Here is a 25,452-nt window from a genome sequence, read left to right as displayed (position 1 = left end):
CATTCAATAACATTAAATAAATATATATTTATATATATATATATATATATATATATATATATACTGCGTGTATATATATGTATATGTATATATATATATATATATATAATATTAAAATAGGGGGGGAACTTAGCATATTGTTGCCCATCCAAACTGCCAGTTTTATTACTTGCATTGGATCAAGATAAGAAGGAAAGTAAGTATTAACTACTAATAAGAGGCACATATATTCATTATTAATTGAAAGGGCCACATACTATTTATTTCACAGGGACCATATATGTTATTTCTTAATTGACAGAGGGCCTGATTCAGCATGGATTGCAACTGCAATTGTAGCTGCGAAATCGCACACAATGAAGCTGCGAAAATATGCTGTCTGCCACCACTCAGCCAGCATAGAGACGCCCACTACTGCCTTCTTACATCCGTAATACGTCCTGTGTATACATCGGTAACATCGGAGAACATCGGCCCCTCACGCGGTTCTGATCTGTCTCAGAATTTGAAATTCTCGTCACACGCAGTGAGTACTCAAGCTACATAGGCAATCGCAGTGGCTAATTTATGCACGCCCATGCAACATTGTTCAAACGGACAGGCACATCTGCGTTTCTGCTACCACCCCCCCGTCACCACCCCAAATGCTCACAGCCTGTCACTCACTCTGTGATGGATTCCACAGTGTGTCTGTAATCACAGTGCAATCGGTGCACATGTGCAGTGCAGTTCATACACATGCGCAGTTTGCAACATTCGGCCGACTGCAACTTCATGAGTCAAGATAAGCTGCCTGATTAGTGCTTCAAATATAGTTAGATTTTCCTGGAAAATATATCTTGAGACATACATGTGTGTGTGTGTGTGTGTGTATATATATATATATATATATATATATATATATTTATTAGGCATGTGCACCGACCCCCGTTTTTTGGTTTTGGATATGGATCTTCCCTGGGTTTGGATCTGGATTGGTCACCTCAGTGTTTTTTTTTCGTGTTTAGGTTTTGGATCTGGATTTTTTCTTAAAAAATAAAAAAACCTGCTAAAATCACATAAAATGGCCCTTTTTTTGTTCCTACAGTATTAATAACCTCAATAACATTTATTTCCAGTCATTTCCAATCAATTTTGACCACCTCACAATATTATTTTTTTCATCTAGTTAAGGCCAAAAGGTTGCATCCAGCTAGCTGGCTTACTAAGCTAAGTGACACAGTGGGTGGCACTAACATGTGGCAGTTCAGCTTCCAATTTCCAATACGGATACAGTATGTAATACAGTGTGGGTTGGATACACCAATAGTGCACTTACTGTGACAGCAGTGTCGGCAGAGTGAGATTGCTGACGGTTTCCTCAGTACATGGAATGGCAGTGCTGCGGTGCTGGCAGTGTCCTGAGTGCAGGGTACTGGCAGTGTCAGTAGAGCGAGGGTGCCAGTGGTGTCTTCAGTGCAGGTTTGCTGGCTGTGTCAGCAGTGAAGGGGCTGCTGACGGTGTCCCCAGTACATGGAATAACAGTGCTGCGGTTCTGGCAGTGTCCTCAGTGAAGGGTACCGGCGATGTCGGCAGTGCCAGTGGAGTCTTTAGTGCAGGTTTGCTGGCTGTGTTGGCAGTGCAGGGGTTGCTAATGGTGTCCTCAGTACGTGGAATGGCAGTGCTGCGGTGCTGGCAGTGTGCTCAGTGAAGGGTACCGGTGATGTCGGCAGTATGGGGGTGCCAGCGGTGTCCTCAGTGCATGTTTGCTGACTGTGTCATCAGTGCAGGGGTGTTCTCAATGCAGGGTGTCAGCGGTGTCCTCAGTGCATGTTTGTTGACTGTGTCGGCAGTGCAGGGGTGATCTCAATGAAGGGTGCCGGCGGTATCGGCAGAGCGGGGGTGCCAGCGGTGTCCTCAGTGCAAGTTTGCTGACAGTGTCGGCAGTGCAGTGGTGTCCTTAGTGTGGAAGTGCTGGCAGTGTCGGGGTCACTGACGGTGTCCTTAGTACATGGGGCAACACAACAGGGGTGTAGGCAGTGTCGGCAGCGGTGGTGTCGGCAGCGGGGGATGCTGCCAGTGGGGATCTGGCGGTGTCGGCAGCGGGGGGTGCTGGCAGTGTCAGGCAGCGGGGTAAGGCAGGCGCCATCTTCTTTTGCTTCCTGTGTGCATATTAAATGGGCTTAACGCTGAGTGGCTGAGAGCCGTGACAGATGGCTCTCTCAGATAATCAGCGTTAAGCCCGCTCAATACAAAACCTCGCAACCTGACAGCGGGATCGCAAGGTTTTTTCCTCTGGTGAGGGATCCGGGGCAGGCAGGGAGATCTGAGGTTCTCTGAGAACCGAACCCGCTCATCTCTAATATATATATATATGCATAAAAATATAACTGTTTGCCTTTGGGGTGTGCACTATATGTATATATTATACATATATTTATATACATATAGTCATTTTGGATTTGAGGAGCCTGTGCAAATTCCGATAAAAATTTTTGGTCTCCATAGTTCATAAAGTCTCTAAAAGTATATTTGTCCCAAAAAATTATATTTATATACAAAAAGTCATTTTTGGCTTGAGCATACTGCACGTGTCAAGCGTCTGCTTTCTCCTTTATTGCTCCTCCGCCTGATGTCACATTGAGATAATAGATACCTCAGTTTCTTACTAGATGACTAAACTATACAATATTGAAAACGTAATCCAAATTCAGCCCATAGTTTTTCCGTGATGCCGGAACGAACAGACAAATGTAAATTCAGAAAAAAAAAGTTTGTCTCCATAGTTCATACACAGTCCCAAGGAGTATATTTCTCTAAAATAATTCTATGCACAGACACAACCATTACAACTTATTATAAGTATAGATTATTTATTTGATTTTTATAATGTAATTATTTTGGTTAAAGAAAGCCTGGAAAATATTTTTTTAGGACAGTCAGTATGAGTCTTCCACATATTTCCTTCCCTTTCCCTTCACGTTGTTTCACACACATATATCAGTGAGGTGCAACTGAAATCAGTGTGATTAGTAGGGTCAGGGTCGGTGTAAGGTTTCCGGACGCCCTAGGCAACATTTCATCAACCACCCCTGCTCCCTCCAATTCATAATATGCATTAGTTACCCCAGTTAAATAACATACCACACAGGAGTGACCCAAATTTATAATATACTATATAGAATATTACACACAGCAGAGCGACAAAATCATAATGTACCTCATAACACTGCCGCAAATTCATAATATGCCACACAGCTGTGTCACAAATTAATTATATGCCACTTACATATGCGCCATTCATTTTTTTTGTGGACTCAGTGGCGCCCTACAGTGGCCAGCGCCCTTAGGCGGCTGCCTAAGGTTGCCTAATGGTAGCACCAGCCCTGGTAGGGGTATATCTGTTAACTGTAGGTCCATAATGGGCAGCTTGAGTGCGATCTGTAGGATGTCTGTCTTGGGGGCTCTATTGTATGCTCAGTGATTACTGAAGGCTACGCCACCCAGCCAGACCCTATGGGGATAAGATAATGGACTCTTGTTGGATGGAGTGCACTCTCGTGCTGACTCCAATCCAAAGGACCCACAAGATAAGATGACTTGGAGATCTATTACGACCTGTCGGAGCTCAGCCGGCAAACACAATCTCTGACACGTGCTCCTGCACATACGCAGCGTCTTTGGAACATCTTTCCTGCCTGAGAACAGACAGACCCTGAGACTCTCCCACCAGACAGCCATACAGAGCTATGAGACCGCAAGTACACTATATCATTTCCACTACAGTAATGAACAATAGTGCTACCATCTGCTGGTGCATTTACTGGGGATGCAATCGGGAAGCTGGCTGACATTAAACCGACAGCCGGCTTCCCGACTGTCATATCCCGGCGAGGGTGAAATGCCCAGCGTCTAGATGTAGACGCCGCTCATTTCCCCGATCCCGATCGAAGGGATGCCGGACACCGCGAGCGGACAGCCGTGGGGGGGACGGTTAGGTTTAGCGCACCCGGGGGGGACTTAGGGTTAGGCACCCCCCCCGGGAGGGTTAGGGTGAGGCTAGGAGAAGGAATGGTTAGGGTTAGGAACCCCCAGGGGGGACTTAGGGTTAGGCACCTCCCCGGGGGACTTAGGTTTAGGCAGCAGGCAAGGGGGGGGTTAGGCACTTACAGGGGGGATTAGGGTTAGGCACTTGGCAAGGTTAGGGTTAGGCACCCCTAAGGAGGGTTAGGGTTAGGGGGGTTAGGTTAGGTTAGTCTATACTTACCTTACAACAATTGGGATTTCCAGCGCTGTCAGGCTCACGCTGCCGGGATCTGTTCCAGTGTCGGGCTGCCGCTGCCGGGAATCATACCGATTCCATTTACTGCAGGGGTGGGGAACCTTTTTTCTGCCGAGGGCCATTTTGATATATATAACATTATTCGTGGGCCTGGTGCAGTTCATGCCCCTTCCGTGTGATCAGGGGCGCCGAGAGGGGGGGGGAGCAGGTACAGATTACCCGGGCCCGGGCTTCCTGAGGGGCCTGGCGGGGGCCCGGATCCGACGCCGCCCCCCCTCCCTCACAGCAGTCCAGCACACAGCGTGTGCTGAGCTGCAGTTGGAGACTGCTCGTGGCTGCTGAGCAGCAGCCACAGCAGTCTCCTATGCCTGTGCGGGGGAGCGATCACACAGATCGCGCCCCCCTGGCTTTGCGCCGGGCTGAGGGGCTCAGAGCGCCCCCCTCCCCGGCGCGCAGCGCCGCTTTATTTTTCGGCAAGGAGGCGTGGCCACGCCCGATATTAGGCCACGCCCCCTATTACCGGGGCCCGCCTTGGCGGCCCTGGGTGTGATATCACACAGGGGCGGAGCCACAATTGCCGGTGATTACAACAATGCCCGGAGCATCCTGAGGATGCTCCGGGAGCTGCAAGGGCAGCGTTGTGACCTTCTAAAGCGTCCTAAGGATGCTCCTGGTGGCACTGCTGCATAGAGTTTGACTGCAGGGTGCTATTCTAGGCTGGCTGGCAGAGAAAAGCTCAGAGGGCCAGACCAAAGGTTTCCGGGGGCCTTATACAGCCCCCGGTCCTGAGGTTCCCCATCCCTGATTTACTGCTACAACACCTCAAGCTCCAGGCTGCTTTTATCTATATATCTGTATATTGCTATTACATCTGTGACATCCCTGTGTCTTATGCTACTTGTTATTCTACCTGATTCAATAACTCTAAGAACTGGTTAAGCTGTACCACATGTGGATCAACTACCGCCAGGACCAACAACTGTGTTACATACTGTATTCAACACCACATATAATCTGGCTAAGTATATTGTACGCTGGTTCATCAATCTGTCTGGATGTCTACTGTAACCAGCATTTCCTACTGCCCTTCACATTGATAGATTATCTTCTGCTACTGACACTCTGCTAATAGACACTCTGCTAATAAGTCCTAGGTAGGGCTGGATTTAACATTAGGCAACCTAGGTGGATGCCTAGGGCCTGGCAGGTCGCAAGGGGCCTGTTGCCGGGCCCCCCGGAATCCGACCCTGGAGAGAACCTGCATTTTAAGATGCTGGTGCTGCTGGCACCAGCTGGCGAGAGGAGACACAGTAGCAGCAGCACGTCCAGAGTTCTACTCATACCAGGTGGGGGGAGGAGGAGGTGGAGTTTCAGGACAGGGCCGGTGAACGTTGGCCTCTGAAGTGATCGGAGGATAAGGAAGCCTATGATCGCTTCAGTGGCCAGTGTTCCCAGTGATGCAGTGTCATGATGTCACACGCGACGTTAGGAGCCTGCGTGACCGCTCCTGCTGGATCAAGTTAGATCCATTCAGCACGGCAGTGGGAGCGTCAGCCCAGCCAACGGCTGCGTGGAGTCAGGTATGTACTGGGGGGGGCACTACTTTAAGAGGCACAACTACAGGGGGCACTGCATATGGGCACCACTACAGGAGGTACTGCATATGGGCACAACTACAGGGGGCAATGCATATGGGCTCAATTACAGGGGGCACTGCATATGGGCACAACTACAGGTGGAAATGCATATGGGCTCAACTACAGGGGCACTGCATATAGGCACAACTACAGGGGCACTGCATATGGGCACTGTTATAGAGGGTATTGCATAAGGGGCACTACAACAGGGGGCACTGCTACAGGGGGCATTGCATAAGGGGCACTGCTACAGGGGGCATTGCATAAGGGGCACTGCTACAGGGGGCATTGCATAATGGCCACTGCTACAGGGGGTATTGCATAAGGGGCGCTGCTACAGGGGGCATTGCATAATATGCACTACAGTGGGCATTGCATAAGGGGCACTGCTACAGGGGACATTGCATAAGGGGCACTGCTTCAGGGTCATTGCATAAGGGACACTGTTACAGGGGCATTGCATAAGGGGCACTGCTACAGGGGCCCTGCACAATGGGCACTGGTACAGGGGACCCTGCATAAGGGGCACTGCTATAGGGGTCATTGCTACAGGGGTCATTGCATAAGGGGCACTGCTACAGGGGGCATTGCATAAGAGGCACTGCTACAGGGGGTATTGCATAAAGGGCACTGCTACAGGGGGCCCTGCATAATGGGCACTGGTACAGGGGCCCCGCAGAAGGGGCACTGCTACAGGGGGCATTGAATATGGGCACTACTACAGGGGCATTGCATAAGGGCACTAGTACAGGGGGCATTACATAAGGGGCACAACTACAGGGGTCATTGCTACAGGGGTCATTGCATAAGGGGCACTGCTACAGGGGGCATTGCATAAGAGGCACTGCTACAGGGGCATTGCATTCTAGGCACTGCTACAAGGGGCCCTGCATAATGGGCACTGGTACAGGGGCCCTGCATAAGGGTCACTGCTACAGGGGGCATTGAATATGGGGCATTACTACAGGGGCATTGCATCAGGGCACTAGTACAGGGGGCATTGCATAAGGGGCACAACTACAGAGGAACTACTACAGGGGGCACTGTATAAGGGGCACTAACTTGATACACGCAGTTTACAGGTTTATAAAATATGTTCCCAATAATCTGGTTTTACATGGACATAGAAACTGTGCAACCTGTCTTGAGCTTAGGTGACAGACTGGCAGGAGCGGAGAGGAGGGTTCATGAGGTAGATCTTTCACAGTTGGATGTAATGGTCATTACTGTGTGGCATAATGTGTAAGGGGCATTACTGTGTGGCGCAATCTGCTTTTAGGGGTATTAGTGTGGCATAATGTGTTATACAGGGCATTACTGTGTGGAATTATGTGTTATAAAGGGCATAATGTGTTGTAAGAGGCATTACAGTGTGGTATAATGTATTATAGGGGCATTATGGCGTGGCATAATTTGTTATAAAGGCATTACTGTGTGCTGAGAGGGGTCAGTGATGTGAGAGGAGGGAGGTCTGTACTGAGAAGGGAGGGGGTCTGTGCTGAAAGGGGTCAGTTATGTGAAGAAAGAGGACTCAGTGATGCGAGGGGAGGGGGGGGGGTCTGTGCTGAGATGGGAGACGGGTCCGTAATGTGAGGAAAGAGGGGTTCTGTGTTGTGAGGGGAGGGTGTACTGTGCTGAGAGGGGTCAGTGATGTGAGGATATAGGGGGTCTGTGCTGAGACGGGAGAGGGGTCAGTGATGTGAGGAAAGAGCAGGTCTGTGCTGTGAGGGGAGGAGGGGGGTCTGTGCTGAGAGTGGTCAATGATGTGAGGAAAGGGGTTCTGTGCTGTGAGGGGAGGGGGTTCTGTGCTTAGAGGGGTTAGAGTTAGGCTGCAGGGGGTGGAAGGTTAGGGTTAGGCTGTCCGGATGGAGATTAGGTTTAGGCTGTGGTTAGGGAGGGTTGGCTTAGGGGTTGGCTTAGGGTGCTGGGGGTGAAAGGTTAGGGTTAGGCTACGAGGGGGAGGGTTAGGTTTAGGCTGCAGGAAGGGAAAGTTAGGTCTAGGGGTAGGGTTAGGATACTTACTGGCAGGTATCGGTATCATAACCTTGTCAGGATGCCGGTGTCGGGATTCTGAGCGCTGGCATCCCATACCCAACCCATACATACATAGCCGACGTGTCAAGGCCGCAGCGGAGCTTTTCTTCAGCTGCTGTACAGGGGCATGAATCAGAAATTAAAATTTAGTGCTATGGATTGTTTGTGGGAGTGGGGTCCCAAAACTGGTATCTTCCCTGGTGCCCCATGAGGTCCTAGACCCAGAGTGTTGTCACAGACTACACTGCTAACAGGTCTATGGGTATTTACATTTGTGTCACCAACAACATTCAGACAGGTATTCAATGCAAAATAAAACAATACACCTTGCATTAGGTGCTAAGAAAAGCAGGATCATCACAATGTTTTCACCGTACATACAAAGGACGCACACAATGGGCCGAATTCAAAGGTGTGCTCGGTTGCGGCTGCGTATTTTGTCGGAGTCGCTGGAGTGATAATCTGCAAATGCTAGTTTCATCCCCCCGCTTGTGTACTAGCATGCGCTTTAATGTACAAAGCCCAGAGATGCCCTCTCTCAGTGCCTGTGCATACTGTAACACCACCTGTGGCTTCAGTCAGTTCACAATCTGCACACAATGGTGTGAACCATTGACACTTGCACCTGCACTATGGCAGGTGCAGTTTTTTTTAACTGAACATGGATCTCTGTGCTCATTTTAGAGATCTAGCGACTGAAGCATGATACATACCCTCCGAAAAAGATATATATATTTCTGCAATATTCAGTGATAAGGAATGTTAATTTTTCAGGTTCTAGTCCATGGTGAAAATGTGTATGTAGTGACCGGACTGCAAACTAATTAAAAATGCTATAAAAAATATGATTGGATTGTGTGTGCATTTAATTGTTGATCTAATTGCCCAAAGAGACATGTGAACACATTTGTGGTAAAATGTAAATTTGGAGAAATAAACAGTTACTTGTGGATTATTATGTGAGATGTAGGAAAACTATTGTGCATGATTATAAGAAGAGATCACAGAAGAGAGAAAGCCAGGTTATCTCTCTTCATAAACTGCATCCTATTTTCCAAGTAACCCTGTTTACTATTCCCTCATTATCCGTGTCCTTCTAACAGCCCATCCTTTTAATCATTTGGATTCCTGGTGCTTTTTTTTGACAGCCAGCGGCAGAACAGGTCAATATGGTCAGTGAATAAACATTTGTCAGTAGTCGGCAAAAAACAAGGAAATACTGTAAGACACAATGACAAGTATCTGCATAATATTATATATTTTAATCTAGGTTAAAACAGCAATGAAACAGTTCAGTAGATTGTATAATTATAATGCTGCACTTTTATACTTAATATATTATTATTCAATTTGTTACAAGCCTTTACGGTTTTTGTTGTAATCGCATTGATGAGATTCAGAGCTGCATATTTCAGGTGTATACTGTCATAAAGATATAGTTATCATATGAAATATCTTCACTATATGGAACAAAGAGAAGAAATATATTATGCATCGGTGTGGAATGTAATATTAACATGCACAATGTCAATATGGTTATAATGTCGTCAGTCAACAAAGTGTTTTTACAGTGTTAAATTATCCTAATAATCCTACGTTTGATATAAAAAACAAGGTGGATAACATTATAGATGATGCTGTCCTCCATCGGTGGTTGGATGAAACATTTGCATACTGTCTTAAAGTACAATTTCCAGTATGCCCTATCCTGTACACACTGCCCAAAATGCACAAGACTCTTGTGCAACCACCTGGACATCCGATAATATCGGCCCAAAGATCTATTCTTCAACCACTTGCCCAGTATCTTAATGGATTTTTACAGGTCTTTGCTGATCAGATACCTACCTATATTAAAGACAATACTTACTTTATCTACAAGTTGAAGAATGTGGGTGAAGTCCCTGTGTCGATGCTATTTGCAACCATCGATGTTGGTTCCCTCTACACCATCATCACATGATGATGGTGTAGAGGCAGCACGGAAGGCTCTTTTGCATGTCCAAAATACAATATCTACACCTCCTGTTGTATTTTTGATAGATCTATAAAGGTGTGTCTTGGAATGTAATTATTTTCAATATAAGGATGGGTCCTATATGCAAATATCTGGGACTGCAATGGGTTCAAATCTGGCCCCTATGTATACCAACATTTATATGCACTTCTTTGAACAGACATATATTCTTCCCAAGTATGGTGATAAGATTAGGTATTTAAAATGGTTCATAGATGATTTATTTATGATCTGGTCTGGTGATTATGATAGCTTCGTGACAATGATGAGTGAACTCAATGATCTACCCACTCCAACTAAGTTTACATATACAGCCAACAATGAACTAGTTGACTTTCTTGATTTGACTGTCTTCAGGATTGACACAAAGATTGATACAACTTTATTTTGTAAAAAGACGGACCGAAATACCCTGTCGCTTGCTACTAGCTTTCACCCTGAGCATCTGAAATCTAGTCTTCCTGTGTCACAGTTCCTGCGAGTATTGAGAAACAACAACAAACCTGATATTGCTGATTCTCAGCTGCATGAGATGGAACTACACTTTCTAGAGGGTACTGGCAGAAAGTTATTCAGTCTTGCCTGGTAAAAAGCGAGGAGGATATTTCATTATGCTACGGTCCAACAGACATGCCAAGATAAGTTGAAGAATTGTATCATTTTTGCCAGTCTATATGACACCCATGCCACCAGTGTTCAAAGAGCAATCCATAAGAACTGACAGGTAGTAAAAACCAACACATCCTTGCCCTTTAAGGATAAGACTCCCTTGATATCTTTACATAAAGGGGCTAGTCTCAGGCAATTATAGATGAGACCAACATTATGGAAGTCGTCATCCAGTGTCAAGGATGTGCGCACAGGATGTTTTCGATGTATTAATTGTATCACCTGTCGTGGTATGAATGTCCGTAGTGCCTTTAAACACCCTCATACAGGCAAATCGATTAAAATTAAACACAGACTCACATGCACTAGTGAGTTTGTTGTTTATATGCTAATCTGTCCCTGCTCCCTGGTATATATTGGCCTAACGACAAGACCGTTCCGAGAGCGAATGGCCAATCACCGAAGTTCGGTTTGGTAAGCACTGACTACTGGTGTTAGCAATAAGCCAGTGGCAAAACATTTTTTACTACAGGGCACTCACTGGCATCCTTGAGATACATGGTCATAGATTGGCAACCACCTTTGATTAGGGGTGGTGATAGAGAATTGGTGCTCAAACGTCGCAAAGCAAAATGGATTTATGATTTGGACACTGTTGTCCCGCAGGGTCTAAATAGCACATTTCATTTAATGTATTTTTGTCATTTTTTTTATGTCTTTTTGATATGTCTTCGGATTTGCTGGTTTTTTTAATGATATATGTTTCTTATGTTTTTTTTCTTATGTGTGTGTATTATTGTACTAACATTGGCATACCTATTGGGAGAGCCTTGTGACAATAAGGTGCGCTCCCTGTGATGGATCTAATGTTTTGATTCTATCACAATATGGTATATTGAATACATGAGCGTGTTGTTTACTTTCTACATCATGCCCGCCTGCTCTTTGTTCTGATTGGTTTCTATACTATAGTCGGATAGCGTGATTGACTTGCCTGCCTCAAGCTTTCACAGATCGCATATGCGATGACTCATAATGTCTTTGACGTTAATGTTGTTATGTTGCTGGGACACTTGAGTTGCCTGGTGATTGGTGCTATTGCGGGGCTGGACACTGATTGGGTGTCTGCCCCATGTGATCCGCTGATGCGTTCTTTCTCTCTGAGCTATTAAAGCGACTGGTGCTATCGCGTGGCTGGACACGTAGTGGGTGTCTGCCTCACGTGACCCGCTGACACGATCTATCCTTTTTGTCCTATTGGCTGTTGAGAACGAGGCTTGGAACCGCTTCCTCCTTTGTGGGCATGGCTACGATGGCATGCGCAAACTGTAGTATTGCATTTACCTTGACAAAGGCCCTACATGGGGACCTAAACGTCGGACTTAGCCTATAACACTGGTGGTATGTGATCAATACATAGCTGTCTTATTTCTGCAAATGGTGAGTGCCCTCTCCTCTTTGGATTTTATATACTGTATATATATATATATATATATATATATATATGCAACATAAGCAGGTGCTCACTTAACCACTTTGCTTGTAATATATTCAGTGAAATTGAACAAACAATAAAATTAGTCCAGCACTCTTTATCCTTGTGTAGGATGTGATATCTGCACTAGGCTCCTATGTTGAAGCCGCTGCTCCCCTTTTCCAAGGTCTCCTGGAATCCCGCAGGGTGTAGTATCTGTCAATATATAGAACAAAGGGGGCGCTCCATAGTGCTTATAAAAGTTTTAATCATAAAAACAAAACAGACAAGCCTGTCTGTAACATGTACCAATCGTACCGTAAATCACACTGAGTGGGCTGATTACCACTTGGTTTCAATGTAAGTATACCCGGCAACCACCGTCAGCCGTTCCTTATCCTCCGGGGTTAAGCCACGCACTACCGCACAAAGGCTGCAGCACGTCCCTCCACCTCAAGCCGGGGATTGGGCACCGGGATGCTGGGTCACATATTCGTCGCATCAGCAAGCCACTGGCTATATATATATATATATATATATATATATATATATTGACATATATATATATATATATACATATATATATGTAAATAATTGTTTTCTATAGCTCCACCCCCACCCAGTATCTCCTGAACCTATTTTTCCAGAAAAATAGCCCTGCATACTTTTTGCAGTGGTCTTAAATTGACAATTACAAGTAGCTTCATAAAGTTAGAATTCGCAGGCTTACTTTGCAGGAGCAAATAGCTTCACGTGTAAGGTGTCTGACTGCACTTTCAGAGGTGATGGGTATGACAGTTTTGAGAAATGTGTGTGTTAAAAGTAGTTTGTAACTGAAGGTGCACATATTCTCCTCTTCTTACAGGAGCCTTCTCGCCTGTTAATGTGACAGGTGCTGGGTTCAACTCCTGGGTATGACTGCTAAGAAATGTGTGATTTAAAATAAATAATAATGTAACTGAATGACAAAGATCTCTCAAGTTAAGTGCATGATTGTGGTAAAAGTGGATTGGTGTCTAAGTCCATATGCTTGGAGGCAGGGCCATCTCTTCCATTGGGCTTGTTGGGCAGTTGCCCAAGGACCCGAAGCTTGTAGGGCCCCCTGCAGCTGTGGCCAGTTGGTAAATTTGTGATATTTTTATAAGCCGGCTGATGGTGCACTGTATTCTGATCTAACCTCCCCCACTCCTCCCCCCCTCCCCCCGGTGATGAGTACTCACCTCAGTCCCAGTTTCACTTTATCCGCCAGCTTCAGACCAGTCAGACAGAGTCTCTATGCATGTGTGGGAGTTCTGATGGGCATGCAGGTGGGTTTAATTTTATTGACCATTTAAATTTTTTTCCCGTGATTGAGTGGGAAGGGGGCCCCAGTGCATTGCTTTGCCCAGGGCCCACCCTGCTGTTAAGACAACCCTGCTTAAAATATAGGTGTTCTATAAATGTTACATATTTTTTATATGCGCAGCATATTTCAGTCTGGAGTCTGCACCCAGGGAAGTCTAGAGACGGATATTTTGTGCCAAGGGTTTAGTCTACCACTGTCAATGGGCAGCATCTAGCACCATTCAGTGGTGTGACTAGCATTATTTTCAGGTCATCAATCCACCTTATCATGAGGTCACCAAACCTCCCCCCGCACATCATATCCCACCCAATCTCCCCTGTATTATCATAACCTTCATGAATCCCGCCAACTCTCTCACTTGACTTACTTACAGTATAATAACCATATTTTGCAACATAGTAGTTTGCACAATTCATTTTATGCCAAATAGAAGTGCACCCTTTTCATATTATACCAAACAGTAGTGCCCGCAGGACAGTGTATGTTATATAGTACACATAGGCATTGGAACGGAGAGGGCAAGGGCCGGCTTTTCCCCCCTAAACATTTCAGAGGCGCCAGTTGGAGGAGAGGCGGCCGCAGACAGTCGAGGGCTGTACATTATAGAGAGAGGCTGCATGGCCCCTGCACTGCATGGAGAAGGAAAATGTGTTGTCTTTAAAATTAAAAGACTGCACATTGCACCTGCTCCATGCAGTGCAGGGTCCGTGCAGCCTATTTACATAATGCACAGCACCTGCCCCCTGCTCCACTGTGGTGCTGCCTACTCCTCCCTGGTGGTCCCGCCCTTATCTTCTGTGGTCCCGCTCTGACCCCCTGATAGTACATGTACAGTAGACCTCACTGCACTGCTCTGTATTAAACTTTTCCGGGTGTGGAAAGAGTTAGGGGTCAAAGTGTAGGGGAAGGTGCCAATACGTCTTGTAAGTGACTAAGTGACTCTTTGGAATGCTGGTGACAGCAGTAAGTTTTCAACAAGATTCTAGATGCAATAAGAGAATATATTCAAACATTACTGATTTTTTCACATGCTACATTTTAGGAGAGAGATGGAAAAATTAAAATTAAATAGGGTGGCTAAATATTTAATAGTATGCTTGCACATTCCCATCTTCTGTGTAAATGTGCTATCTCTCTAACATGGCCCAGACTACAACGATGTCCAGGCAATCTAGGCTGCTGGCCCTGTTATTCTGTAACCACCCTTATTCCTTGGCGCCCACACACACCTGGCGCTTGGAGGTGAACACCTCTGTTGCCTCCAGGAGTTATGCCACTGGATGGCACAGATCATTTACACAGTCACACCTCATTGCAACTACCTGTCCTGACAATGTTTGTTTCTGTATTTCAGGACTTGCTATACATTCATCACCCTTGTCCTCTACAGATGTCTTAAAACCGTCTCAGCAGAAGTTAGTAGTTAACCCAAGACCAGAAGCAGACAAGGTAACCAACATTTATTTTTCTACGTTCATTCACTGAAATATGATGTCTAATGAATGCCAGGCAAAAATGATTACAGTTACATTATTTTCACAGGGACACAAACAAGTTATAATGGTATTGTGCACTGACACGTGCTTGCACCTTTAGAAACGCAAAGTGCACAATAAAAGATTCATGAACAATGCTGCATGTTATTATTAACATACAGAACTACCCTGTTGAGTATGGAATTGCCTTTGTCATTACCCCATTTTTAAAAGATCGGGGAACATTACTATGACTAGAGGCAGTAATTGGCCTCAGGCTGAGTTGGTAAGTTATTACCAGTTCCTGGGACAGATCAAGGTGATGTGAGAAATGACACTGATATCCCAGATTATAGCAAGAGACATTTACCTGTGTGACACTTCTAGTAACGATTGTCTAACTTCATACAGGTATAAAATGTATTTTCTAATTGTGTCATATTATGACCAAACTGTACATCTAACAAAGGAACGTCAGCATCCCGTTCGTGTAAAGTGTGCTAAACATGTACTGTGTCCAGCATCATGGAAATGGGTCAGTATTAAAATTCAGGGACATTGCTGGAGACTAAAATTCCCAGAGACAATTATTTAAATACATTCTTCAGATTTTGTAGAGAAAAACAAAGATATTTAGCAACTATTTGTACAGAGCATCGATGTAAAATTATAATTATTTTCAATAGTGAAAAAATAAATGTACTCCTTTGTATGCATTGTATTTGAAACAGCTAAGGGGCGTATTCAATTAGTTTTGCATCTACGGAAAAGTTTCACCTGCCCGACTGTTCACCGACATCGCTTGCTTTGGACAGGGAAACTTATTGTGTGCGTCCCCGCTATTCGTCGTATTAAATTACAAACCACGCGAAAACGGCAAGCGGCGAATTCAGAACAGGCGGAAAGTGCTGTCAGAATTGGGGAAATCAGCCTGAACCCCCTAAAAGATGCACTAACATAGGGGATCAATGTAGATGTGTCCGAATAGCCCTAATAAAACTGTTTGGGGTACTTAAGTTGTTTCTATAGCTTCTTATTAGTGTCTTTGCACAAGTGGTGCATTAAGCAGTATTTTTTGGCGAAAATAAGTAGACCTGTCAAATTTGGGGAACTTGAAAATGGGTGCTAGCAAATGTTTATGTCTCTAAAGTGAACTTTTATAAAACATGAAAAACCACCCTCATACATTCAGCTGCAATCCCAAAAACACTTGGCCCCTCCTTACAGCACCCCAAGAAGGCTATTTCGCTAGTTTTTATGCTTGTCCCCCCACTTTGTACTTTTTCGCCCCCTATATGAAAGTACTTTTTTGGGGTGTTCTTATGTTTTTTTCCAGGAATTTTTGACACCGTTGTCCTTTGGGGGGGGGGCTGTCCCAAGGGTTCTGAGTGGTTTCCCCATGTTTGCACCCCAAAATAAAAATGTTGCACTTCTGTTCTCCTGCTATTCTTAGGTGAATCTTTTTCGCCTATTACATTGCATTGATTTTCCGCATAGTCGAAAAGCGTCTTGAATTGAATTTGAAGATAAGTTCTGACCACGCAAAAATCTCCGATCCGCTATACTTTTTTTACGGAAAACGGCTTTTCGCTTCTAATTGAATACGGCCCTAAATCTGAATTATTTTACAAAGAACAGGTGGCATCTGTAGACATGGGTCTTCCAAACTGCCTGAAACACCTTACGTCATGGAGGAAATGATATAGACAATTTAGTAATTTACATTTACACAGTAGACTGTCTGATTCTAAAATCTGGTTGTTGTAAATATAATGTTTTACCACTCTGACACTGTGTAATAGATATTGTAACTGAACCCGCTGCTTGCTGTTAATTATTTTGAAAGTTTCCACTGTTTTCGTGAGGAATCCGTCTAACCATGCCTGCCAACATGAGGCCATGCTGCTATGCCGCCAATCATGTCATGCCACTGCATCACTCTGATTAACTGTCCTAAAGATGCCATTATTAACATACATTTGTAAGGTGCCAATGCCGTTAGTGCTCCGTAGTAGTCTACAGGAGGGAAGAACAGGACATTCACAAAACAAGGACCTACAGTGTAGACCAAATAAATGCAGATATGCAAACAAAGGGTACCAGGGGCCACACTCATGAGAATGCGTACATTTTAATTGGAAGAGGGCACAGCAGAAACAAAAAGAGCCAGTGACTCAGAGGGGCAGACTCAATTACACGCGAGCTGCTATCGCCAGATCGCATTGCACATTTATCTGCCAGTTACTGTCGGCTGATTCTGTGCACAACTGCATATTCTGGAGCAGACTCAATCTACCTTTTGTGAGTTACTGTACCTGCTTAATTGAATCTGCCTCATAGTGCAGATTCTGACAGTATTGAGGGTACATTAGTTAAGTAGTATTGGTGGAAATAGGGAGCATCTGGTAAAGAGATGGGTTTTCAGGGCGCATTTAGAGATTTGAAGGCTGTGAGAGAGTCTGATCAGGCATGCAAGGCAATTCCATAAGTGGGTAGCAGCACAAGAGAAGTCTTGTGGGTAGGAATGAGAGGTAGTCACAGGTAGATCTAATGATGTGAGGTTTGAGATGTATGAATTGATGGTGGTGTTGAGAACTTTATAGGTAAGAGCAGTGTTCAAAGTGTGTCGGTATGAAACGGTATCTCATACCAAAACTTCACTGCGGCACCTGGCGCTGGAACTGTAACTGATCCAGCGCCAGTCAACAAGTGGCTGCCTGTTTAAATCTTGCTCTGTGCACGAGCCAATCACGGCTCATGGATCGGCAGCTTATCATGATGGCCATGTGGCTGCCAGTCATTGGCTCAAATTCAACATGCTGCCGAGGAGTGAGGTGAAGGGAGCAGTCACCGGAGCGGTTCAGAGCAGAGTGGGGGGAGAGAGATGTGCTGTGAGGTGTGGTGGGAAGCGTGCTGTGAGGGGAGGAAGTGTAGGTATGAAATATCCCCCAATTTCCATACCCCAACTTCAAAATGTTCACTTTGACTACTGGGTAAGAGTGAGTCAATTTGGATTCTGAAGGACATAGGGAGCCAGTGTACGGATTTGCATAGATGATTAACAAAGAGTGTGTGCAAGTTATACTGCAGCATGCTACAATTTGGTATGGAAGGTATCGCTGGATGTTTTTATTAAGTAAAGTACTGTACTGTACACTTTCTGTCAGGGATATCCCGATTACAAGGAAACAAGAGTGATACGAAAAGTATTTTGCAGTTTTGTTGTTCTTTCCTCATGGCACTGAATCATGAATGTTAAGCTGGCTACACATCTAAAGATTATCTGTCCAACCAGCCAACTTGTTGATTGGTTGGAATGATAATCTGATAACACATGGGAGTAACTGATGATCAGCAATTTGCTCCTAAATGCCAGAAACCAGATGAAAATGGTCATCAGACAACTTTGTTAATGTTTGATATAAAAATTTTGTTCAAACAACAGTTTTTGTCCACTCTCCGGCGTTTGGGAGCAAATTGCTGATTGTCATTTGCTTTCATACCTTACCGGATTTTCATTCCAACCAATCAACTAGTTGGCTGGTTGGACAGATAACCTTCAGATGCGTGGCCAGCTTTAGGATAAAACTCTATTAGTCCTTATTAATGAAGGTTAATGTTTATCCTTCTCTATCATGTGTTTTCCTCTAGATTTACCAGCCTTTAATGAAGCGCTATGCAGAATGTGAACGTGCAGTGATTCAAGAGTCCAAGAACATGTAAAATATGGATGATAATAAGAATATAAGCATTCTTTTAAGCAAATATGAAATTAAAACTGAAATTGATAAAGAACATGCAAAGGTTAATGTGTGGAATCATAATGACGAGGATGGCATTATATATATACACTGTATATACAATGTATACATAAAACAAAATAACTTTTTTTAAACAAAATAATTTTGTGTTTTTTTGCACAGTGGTTGATGCATAGACACTGTGTAGTTTATTAAAAGGATAAAAGCTGGAGAATTTCATATATCGATTTGTTAAAAAGAAATTTTACACAGTCCACAGCAGTTATAAAATAGTTGCTTTAATTAGAATGGTGCCAATTAGTCCCATTTATGGCAGATAAGAACTGACCACACTAGTGAATAACCTGTGATATTGTATTACCACCCTTACACATATTATAATAACTAATTATTATGGAAATGAATAGACACAATCAACTTGTGATAATCCAGTAGATGGCTATTTTATTATTAAGAATAAATAGCATATTAGTATTAATATTTTCTATCCTGAGTCTTTGTTGGGAACACTGCTATGTGATTGTTCTGGGGTAATTAAGTCAAGAGTGAAATTCTGGTATAGAATGGAATTGGGTCTTTTCATAAATAATTACATATAAAACTGACTGACCCATCTCTTGGTTATTTATGTAGCTATAACTGCCAGATTGTTATGCCTACATAACCTACAGGAAGATCACAGCTGATTTATCCCCAATAAAATCTGCATTAAAAGCTTTATATATAGATTATTGAATGCTGACTATAAAGTACAATAGTAAAACAACACCTTTCTATCTAAGTGCCGGACCTCGCATGTAAAAAAATGTTGGCTCAAGAAGCAATCTCCCTGTGCCTGTTACCTATACAAAAAGATCAAATCAATTTCGTACCTCACTCACATCTTTCATATATGCGAAGATGTGATGCCAGATGCCTAATTTACAGATTTAAGTGGTCTTCGCCTATAGGAGCACTCTTTTCCTTATGCTGAAATTAGAATCCGTGTTCAAGCAGAAGTCTGGCTGGCAGAAACCCATGAATGGTCAATATCAAAGCAAAAGGTCAGGGCAGGAGACAATACAGAAAATGGTCAGGGTCATGCAAGTCACAACCAAGAAACAGTACCAAGGATCAGAAAGTTTGTACAGACATACAAAAGCAAGGAACAACTACTATCATAGGCAGTAGGTGAATCAGCTTCTTGTAGTAAAATACATGGAGGCGGGCAATGATACAGCTATTTTGGAGCAGTGCTCCCTGCAAATAATTCATTACAGTGCACGCATGTGTGCGAGGATTTCAAGGCGAGAGTTTTTTTTATCCACCCAACAGGAATTTTATTATTCACCCACCCAGATCACCAATATGTATTAATATAAAAATATTTATACTTTTTGCATTTTACATTATAAACTATGCGCCTTCTCCATTGTAATGATAAGTTGGCAATTGGTATTGTTCTGGGTACCCTTTCAGCATTGCACTTAAGCAATATTTCAATCTCCCCTGTTCAGTGGCTGAACTAGAGAGTGGTGGGCCCAGGTGCAAGAATATGCTTTGGGTCCCCATATGCAGTGCCCCCAGTAGTGCCCCTTATATAGTGCCCCCAGTAGTAATCACCCGCTATGCAGTGCCTCCAGTATTAGTCCCCACTATATGCAGTGCCCCCAGTAGTAGCCCCCCATGTGCAGTGCCCCCAGTAGTAGGTCCCCCCATGTGCAGTGCCACCAGTAGTAGTTCCCCCTATGCGCAGTGCCCCCAGTAGTAGTTCCCCCTAGGTGCAGTGCTCCCAGTAGTAGTCCCCGCTATGTGCAGTGCCCCGAGTAGTAGTCCCCACTATGTGCAGTGCCCCCAGTAGTAGTACCCCCTATGTGCAGTGCCCCCAGTAGTAGTCCCCCCTATGTGCAGTGTCCCCAGTAGTAGTCCCCCCTATGTGCAGTGCCCCCAGTAGTAGTCTCCCCTATGTGCAGTGTCCCCAGTAGTAGTCTCCCCTATGTGCAGTGCCCCCAATAGTAGTCACCGCTACGTGCACTGCCCCCAGTAGTAGTTCTCGCTATGTGCAGTGCCGCCAGTAGTAGTCCTCCCTATGTGCAGTGCCCCCAGTAGTAGTCCGTCTATAGAACAAACACACACACACAAGAAACCCACCTGAATCCCCGCTCCTGCGCCCACCGCTGTCTGCTCTTCTGTCCTCCCGACCCGCTCTCTCACTGCACTATGGGAAAGATGTCATGACGTCTCTCTCATCACCCACTGCGGGAGCCGGAAGGCAGAGCTCATGAGTGAGCTCCAGTTAGGTTCCCTCAGTGGACGCAGCAGCCAATGAGAGTCTGTCTGACTCTCATTGACTGCCAAAACAAACACAACGGTGCCGGGTAGTACGAGTGTACTACCCGGGGCCGGTGGCGGTGTTTGTTGTGTAGTGCAGACCGCACTCACTGCAGTCCGCACTAAACTGTGGGGCGAGGGGGACACTGGCGGCAGGTGCAGCGGTTCTGTTGGCTGCAGGGGCTATGGGCTCCTTCACCACAGTGGGACCCAGTACAAGCCACCGGCTGCACCGCCACTAGTTCCGCCACTGCCCCTGTTATCCAACACATATCTGATTCACTTCTCCATCATTGGAGCACCACATAATTTTATAGTTCTGTGATACTGCTAAATTCAGTGTTTTCAGAGCATATTGGGCCCCAGTCTGTGGGACCCCCTTCCAGTGCCCTGTTACCAACATAGTTATTAGCGATGATGCTACAGCAAGTTGACATACTGCTTCCATAATGGAGAAGCACACATGGTTGTGTGGTTAGAGGGGTTGCCTCTCACCTGAATTACCCACATTCTGGTGGGATCAGCTCCCTCCAAGGAAGATTAAAGCAAAGCCTGTGCAGTTTGCAGCAGCAAAGGAGATTTGGAACTCTGGGTTTTCAAGGTTGCACAAGCCCAGCTGCTAGTCATTACTGAAAACAGGAAGAGTTTAAAACTTTCATTCACCCACTGCTCTGGGCACTGATGCTGAATAGCGGCCAGCAAGTAGGCTCGAGTGTGATTAGTTCCAGGGACTGACTGAATAGCTGTGCTGGGAAGCAGAACCATAACTAGACTTTTTGGTGCCCTGTGCCAGAGAGAGCATTGGTGCACCGCCTCCCCTATTTTTCAAATAGGAACATAAGACGCGCATTCAAAAAGGGCCATAGCCTCATGGGGAAGGGCCAGGGAAGAGATAGGACAAGCCAGGAGATGCTGGGGATAAAAGAAGAGGAAGCTACAAGTGAGAATTATAATAAACAGAAAATTGACAGGCTCAAACAGCGCCCCCTGCCCTGCGGTGCCCTGTGCCATGGCACTGGTCGCACTACCCTAGTTATGGCCCTGCTGGGAAGCATGGCAGGAGGTGGCTGCATTTCATGGCAGCAGACTGAACTCTAGAGACTTTGGTGCTGGGTTAATTGAGTACACTTGTTTATTTAATTTCTAGCCCTGCTATTTCAGGCTACTATGTGTATTTGCTAAAGAACAGTGGGCCTGATTCAGACCCGTTCGCTAAGATGCATTCTCTTGCTGCTGCCGATGGTATGCAGTGTGTATGCATTGTGCGCATGCGCATACCTTAGCGAAAGTTCACAATGCGTTCGCTCGCTGCACATAGACAGCCCAGCAGAGTGAGTGACAGGGGAAGCTGTTTGTATGTGGTAACGGGCTGGCCATAAAAACAGGGGAGTGGAGGTGCAAACGCAGGCGTGCCTGAGCATCTCAACAGCGTTTTAGAGGTGTGCATACTTAAAAGACAGCTTCATAGTACACGTCACCTGGCTTGTTTTTACAATTAACTGCTCGCAGTGCTTGCGGCAGCGTATGTCAACTTCAAGCGCTGCGATAGCATCCGATGTACTGATGGTTGCATACACTTCCTGGACATGACGTGCACAAGTGGGCGTCTTAAGGCAGGCTGGTGGGTGTCTGCATACACTATGTGATCGCTCTCTAAGAAATACTGGGCGTGCTAATGCATTGCTATGCGGAAGCAGTGCCTTCGCAATTTGCATACACATACACATCGTGCGAGCGATCTCATCTAGCGAGCGGCTCTGAATCAGGCCCAGTGTCTGCTTCCATTAAAAGACACTAGTACACCGGGAATGTGCCTGTTGTGTGTTCTTATTTCTCTGACCCTCTTACTGTTGCTATGTAAAAGCAGTGGTAGATCCCCAAATGCTATGGGCAGAACCCGGCCAGCAAATTTACAGTATTTCAGGTTTTCTCAGTTTAATCCTTCAGTAGTTAAAATTGAAAACCAAAAGCCCTATTAAAATTAATAGGCACATTGATATGTTTATATACAGCATAATAATAGGTTTAAATCTGTCATATCTAGCTCTCACTAAGTATATAGCACAAAATAATGTATTAGTACAAATAACAATTTGTTTGAAATTACCAGTGAGAGTAACAGGTGACACATTGTAACCTGTAATTATATATAAATATGACTATTTATTGTGCTTTGTTATTCTGTACAAATTTCATTGGACCCAGTTTGACTGATAGCACTCAGTAATGATATAGCAATGAATGTGCAAAGTAATAATGTTTAGTTGTAACTATTCATACCTTTATTTTATAATCTCATTAACCCCTTACCGTATGAAAGGAACAACTGAATGGTCTTCAAATGAGGGGAATTATCTTACATTCATGGGTCCGCAGAATAACATAAGTTCTGGGGATCACTGCCATTGCCACTGGCACTACATGGGCACATGTACTGTGTTGATAACTCGATCCTAGGTAATATTCCACACACCCAATATGTCCTAATGCCTCATCTAGCGATAAAGGTACATTGCCAATGATGTTTGTGTTATGTGCTGTAGATATTTTTTTAATGGAGCCAACACTAGAAGCCATTGTTTCTAATGCTACCGTACCAATTGGTATTTTTACTTGCACTGTGTAGTTTAGTGGTGGCATTTTTCCAATAGCTCCTATTTAATTTCAATTTCAACAATTTCCATACTTTTTAATGCATTGGAAAGCATTGAATCATCTTAAAATTCTAGAAATAATGCAAATAAAAAAAACCACACGTCAAACATGCATTGAACATGTTTGCATTTCATTTGCAATTTTTTTTACTAGTATTAAAAGAGCCATTCCATTTCCATACCTGTTTACATGTTTTTAATAGTCTTGGGAAAAAACACTAATTTTATCTCGATGCCAGTAAGTGGGGGTCCCCTGATACTGTAGTATTTATGACACTCAAAATGCTTTTTATAACAATAGTTATAGGACATACTGGCCCACTGTCCCGGAATGTCTGGGGTCTCATGAATTTCAGGAATTTTCCTCAGACAAAGGGTAGAGTTGGTCACCCTCCTGCATCCTCCCACTTCCTGGTGAAAGTGGCGGGGGACATGATGACGCAACTCTCAGAGATTTGTGTCAACAGTTCCTCCAATTCCTCTCCCCTCCGGTAAATCTTCAGGAGGGGAAAATGAAAAAGTTGACAATTATGAAATGGGAGATTATCTTCTGTTCACTTGACCATTCTCACCAAAACGTATAAACAGGGTTGCCTACCCTACTGATTTTAGCAGGAGGCTCGCGATTTTTAATGAAGCCTCCTGCTGCCCCGCAAAATGTACATTAACTCCCGATTTTTTTTTCTATTAAACCATTGGACTGCGCATGCGCGAGCCAGGAATGCTGGGGGCGGGGCCTGTATGTGAACGTCATGACGGCCACTGCGGGGTTGTGGGAAGTGGTGGCCGGATAGTCAGCCCAACAGTCCGCGTTGAGAGGGGACAGGCGAGCAAACTGATGTTTCAACTGTATCAGCGCCGCTGCTGTGGCACTGATTAGCGGCTCAGGTCAGCCCCCTCTCTGATCAGCAGCCACTGTCACCAGACTGATAGCGGGACTACCTTTCCTCCCTGGGACTTTTCGCAGTTCAGCAGAAATGCTGTGGGACCTGCTCCTCCTCCATGACGGCCACACAGCAGTGAACTTGTGCTGCTCGCAGACTGAAGCAAATGACCTAGCCAGCACAGAGCACCACACATATCAGGGCTGGCTGTCTAACATTGCTTCCCAGTGGCTGGCCTCTCCCAAGGGACCAGCCAACCTACCACCGGGCTCAAAGTGGACTGCACATATCAGCCCTCTTCATCCTGCTGATGACCTGCTCCTTGCCTAAGTCACGGCCTGTGCCGCCCCCTCACAACACTGCCCTGGCTCCCTGCTCAGTTTTTACAGGAGGAGAAAAAAAGGTACCATAGGGGTCAGTATGTGTATTGGGGGGAATACATTGGGGTACTGGGGGGTAATATGGGGGCACTGTGTGTAGTGGGGGGTAATATGGGGGCACTGTGTACTGGGTGGTAATATGGAGGTGGTCCGTGTACTGGGGATAATATGGGGCACTGTGTACTGGGGGCAATATGAGGGCACTGTGTGTACTGGGGGGTAATATGGAGGTGGTCTGTGTACTGTGGATAATATGGGGCACCGTGTACTGGGGGTAATATGGAGGTGCTCTGTCTACTGGGGGCTAATATGGGACACTGTGTGTACAGGGGATTACTATGGGGGCACTAGGGGGTACTATGGGGGCATTGCAACCATATATAAAAGGAATACCTCATGATTGCAGGCTTTGACTATACAACCTTTGGTAAGTAGGCTACCCATAGAAAAACTAGCTCTGGTGGTATGCTGCTCTTAGTACTATATTTTTCAACTGCCACTGCAGGACACGCCCCTGAGTGACAGACACGCCCATAGGTGAAGCTAGACACGCCCTTTGGGTGGAACATAACACGCCCATAGGTGAAGCTAGACACGCCCTTTGGGTGGAA

At 45.0% G+C, this 25,452-nt stretch overlaps 1 protein-coding gene across 1 annotated transcript in view; it reads left to right on the top strand.

Annotated features, from left to right (window-relative positions):
* XYLB (xylulokinase) overlaps nt 1-19,039 on the top strand; it is a 246,332-nt gene extending 227,293 nt beyond the window's left edge. Inside the window, exons 18-19 of the mRNA XM_088446410.1 lie at nt 14,732-14,826; nt 18,504-19,039. Of these exons, the coding sequence (XP_088302536.1) occupies nt 14,732-14,826; nt 18,504-18,575 (167 nt within the window). The 3' untranslated portion in view covers nt 18,576-19,039. The remainder of the gene's footprint in view (nt 1-14,731; nt 14,827-18,503) is intronic.
* The last annotated feature ends 6,413 nt before the right edge of the window (nt 19,040-25,452 follow it).

Source organism: Taudactylus pleione, unplaced genomic scaffold (assembly GCF_031769625.1).
Source record: "Taudactylus pleione unplaced genomic scaffold, aTauple2 ptg000398l, whole genome shotgun sequence".
Lineage (NCBI taxonomy): Eukaryota > Metazoa > Chordata > Amphibia > Anura > Myobatrachidae > Taudactylus > Taudactylus pleione.
The sequence above is the reverse complement of the archived record's forward strand: the minus strand, read 5'-3'. Positions and strand labels throughout refer to the sequence as shown.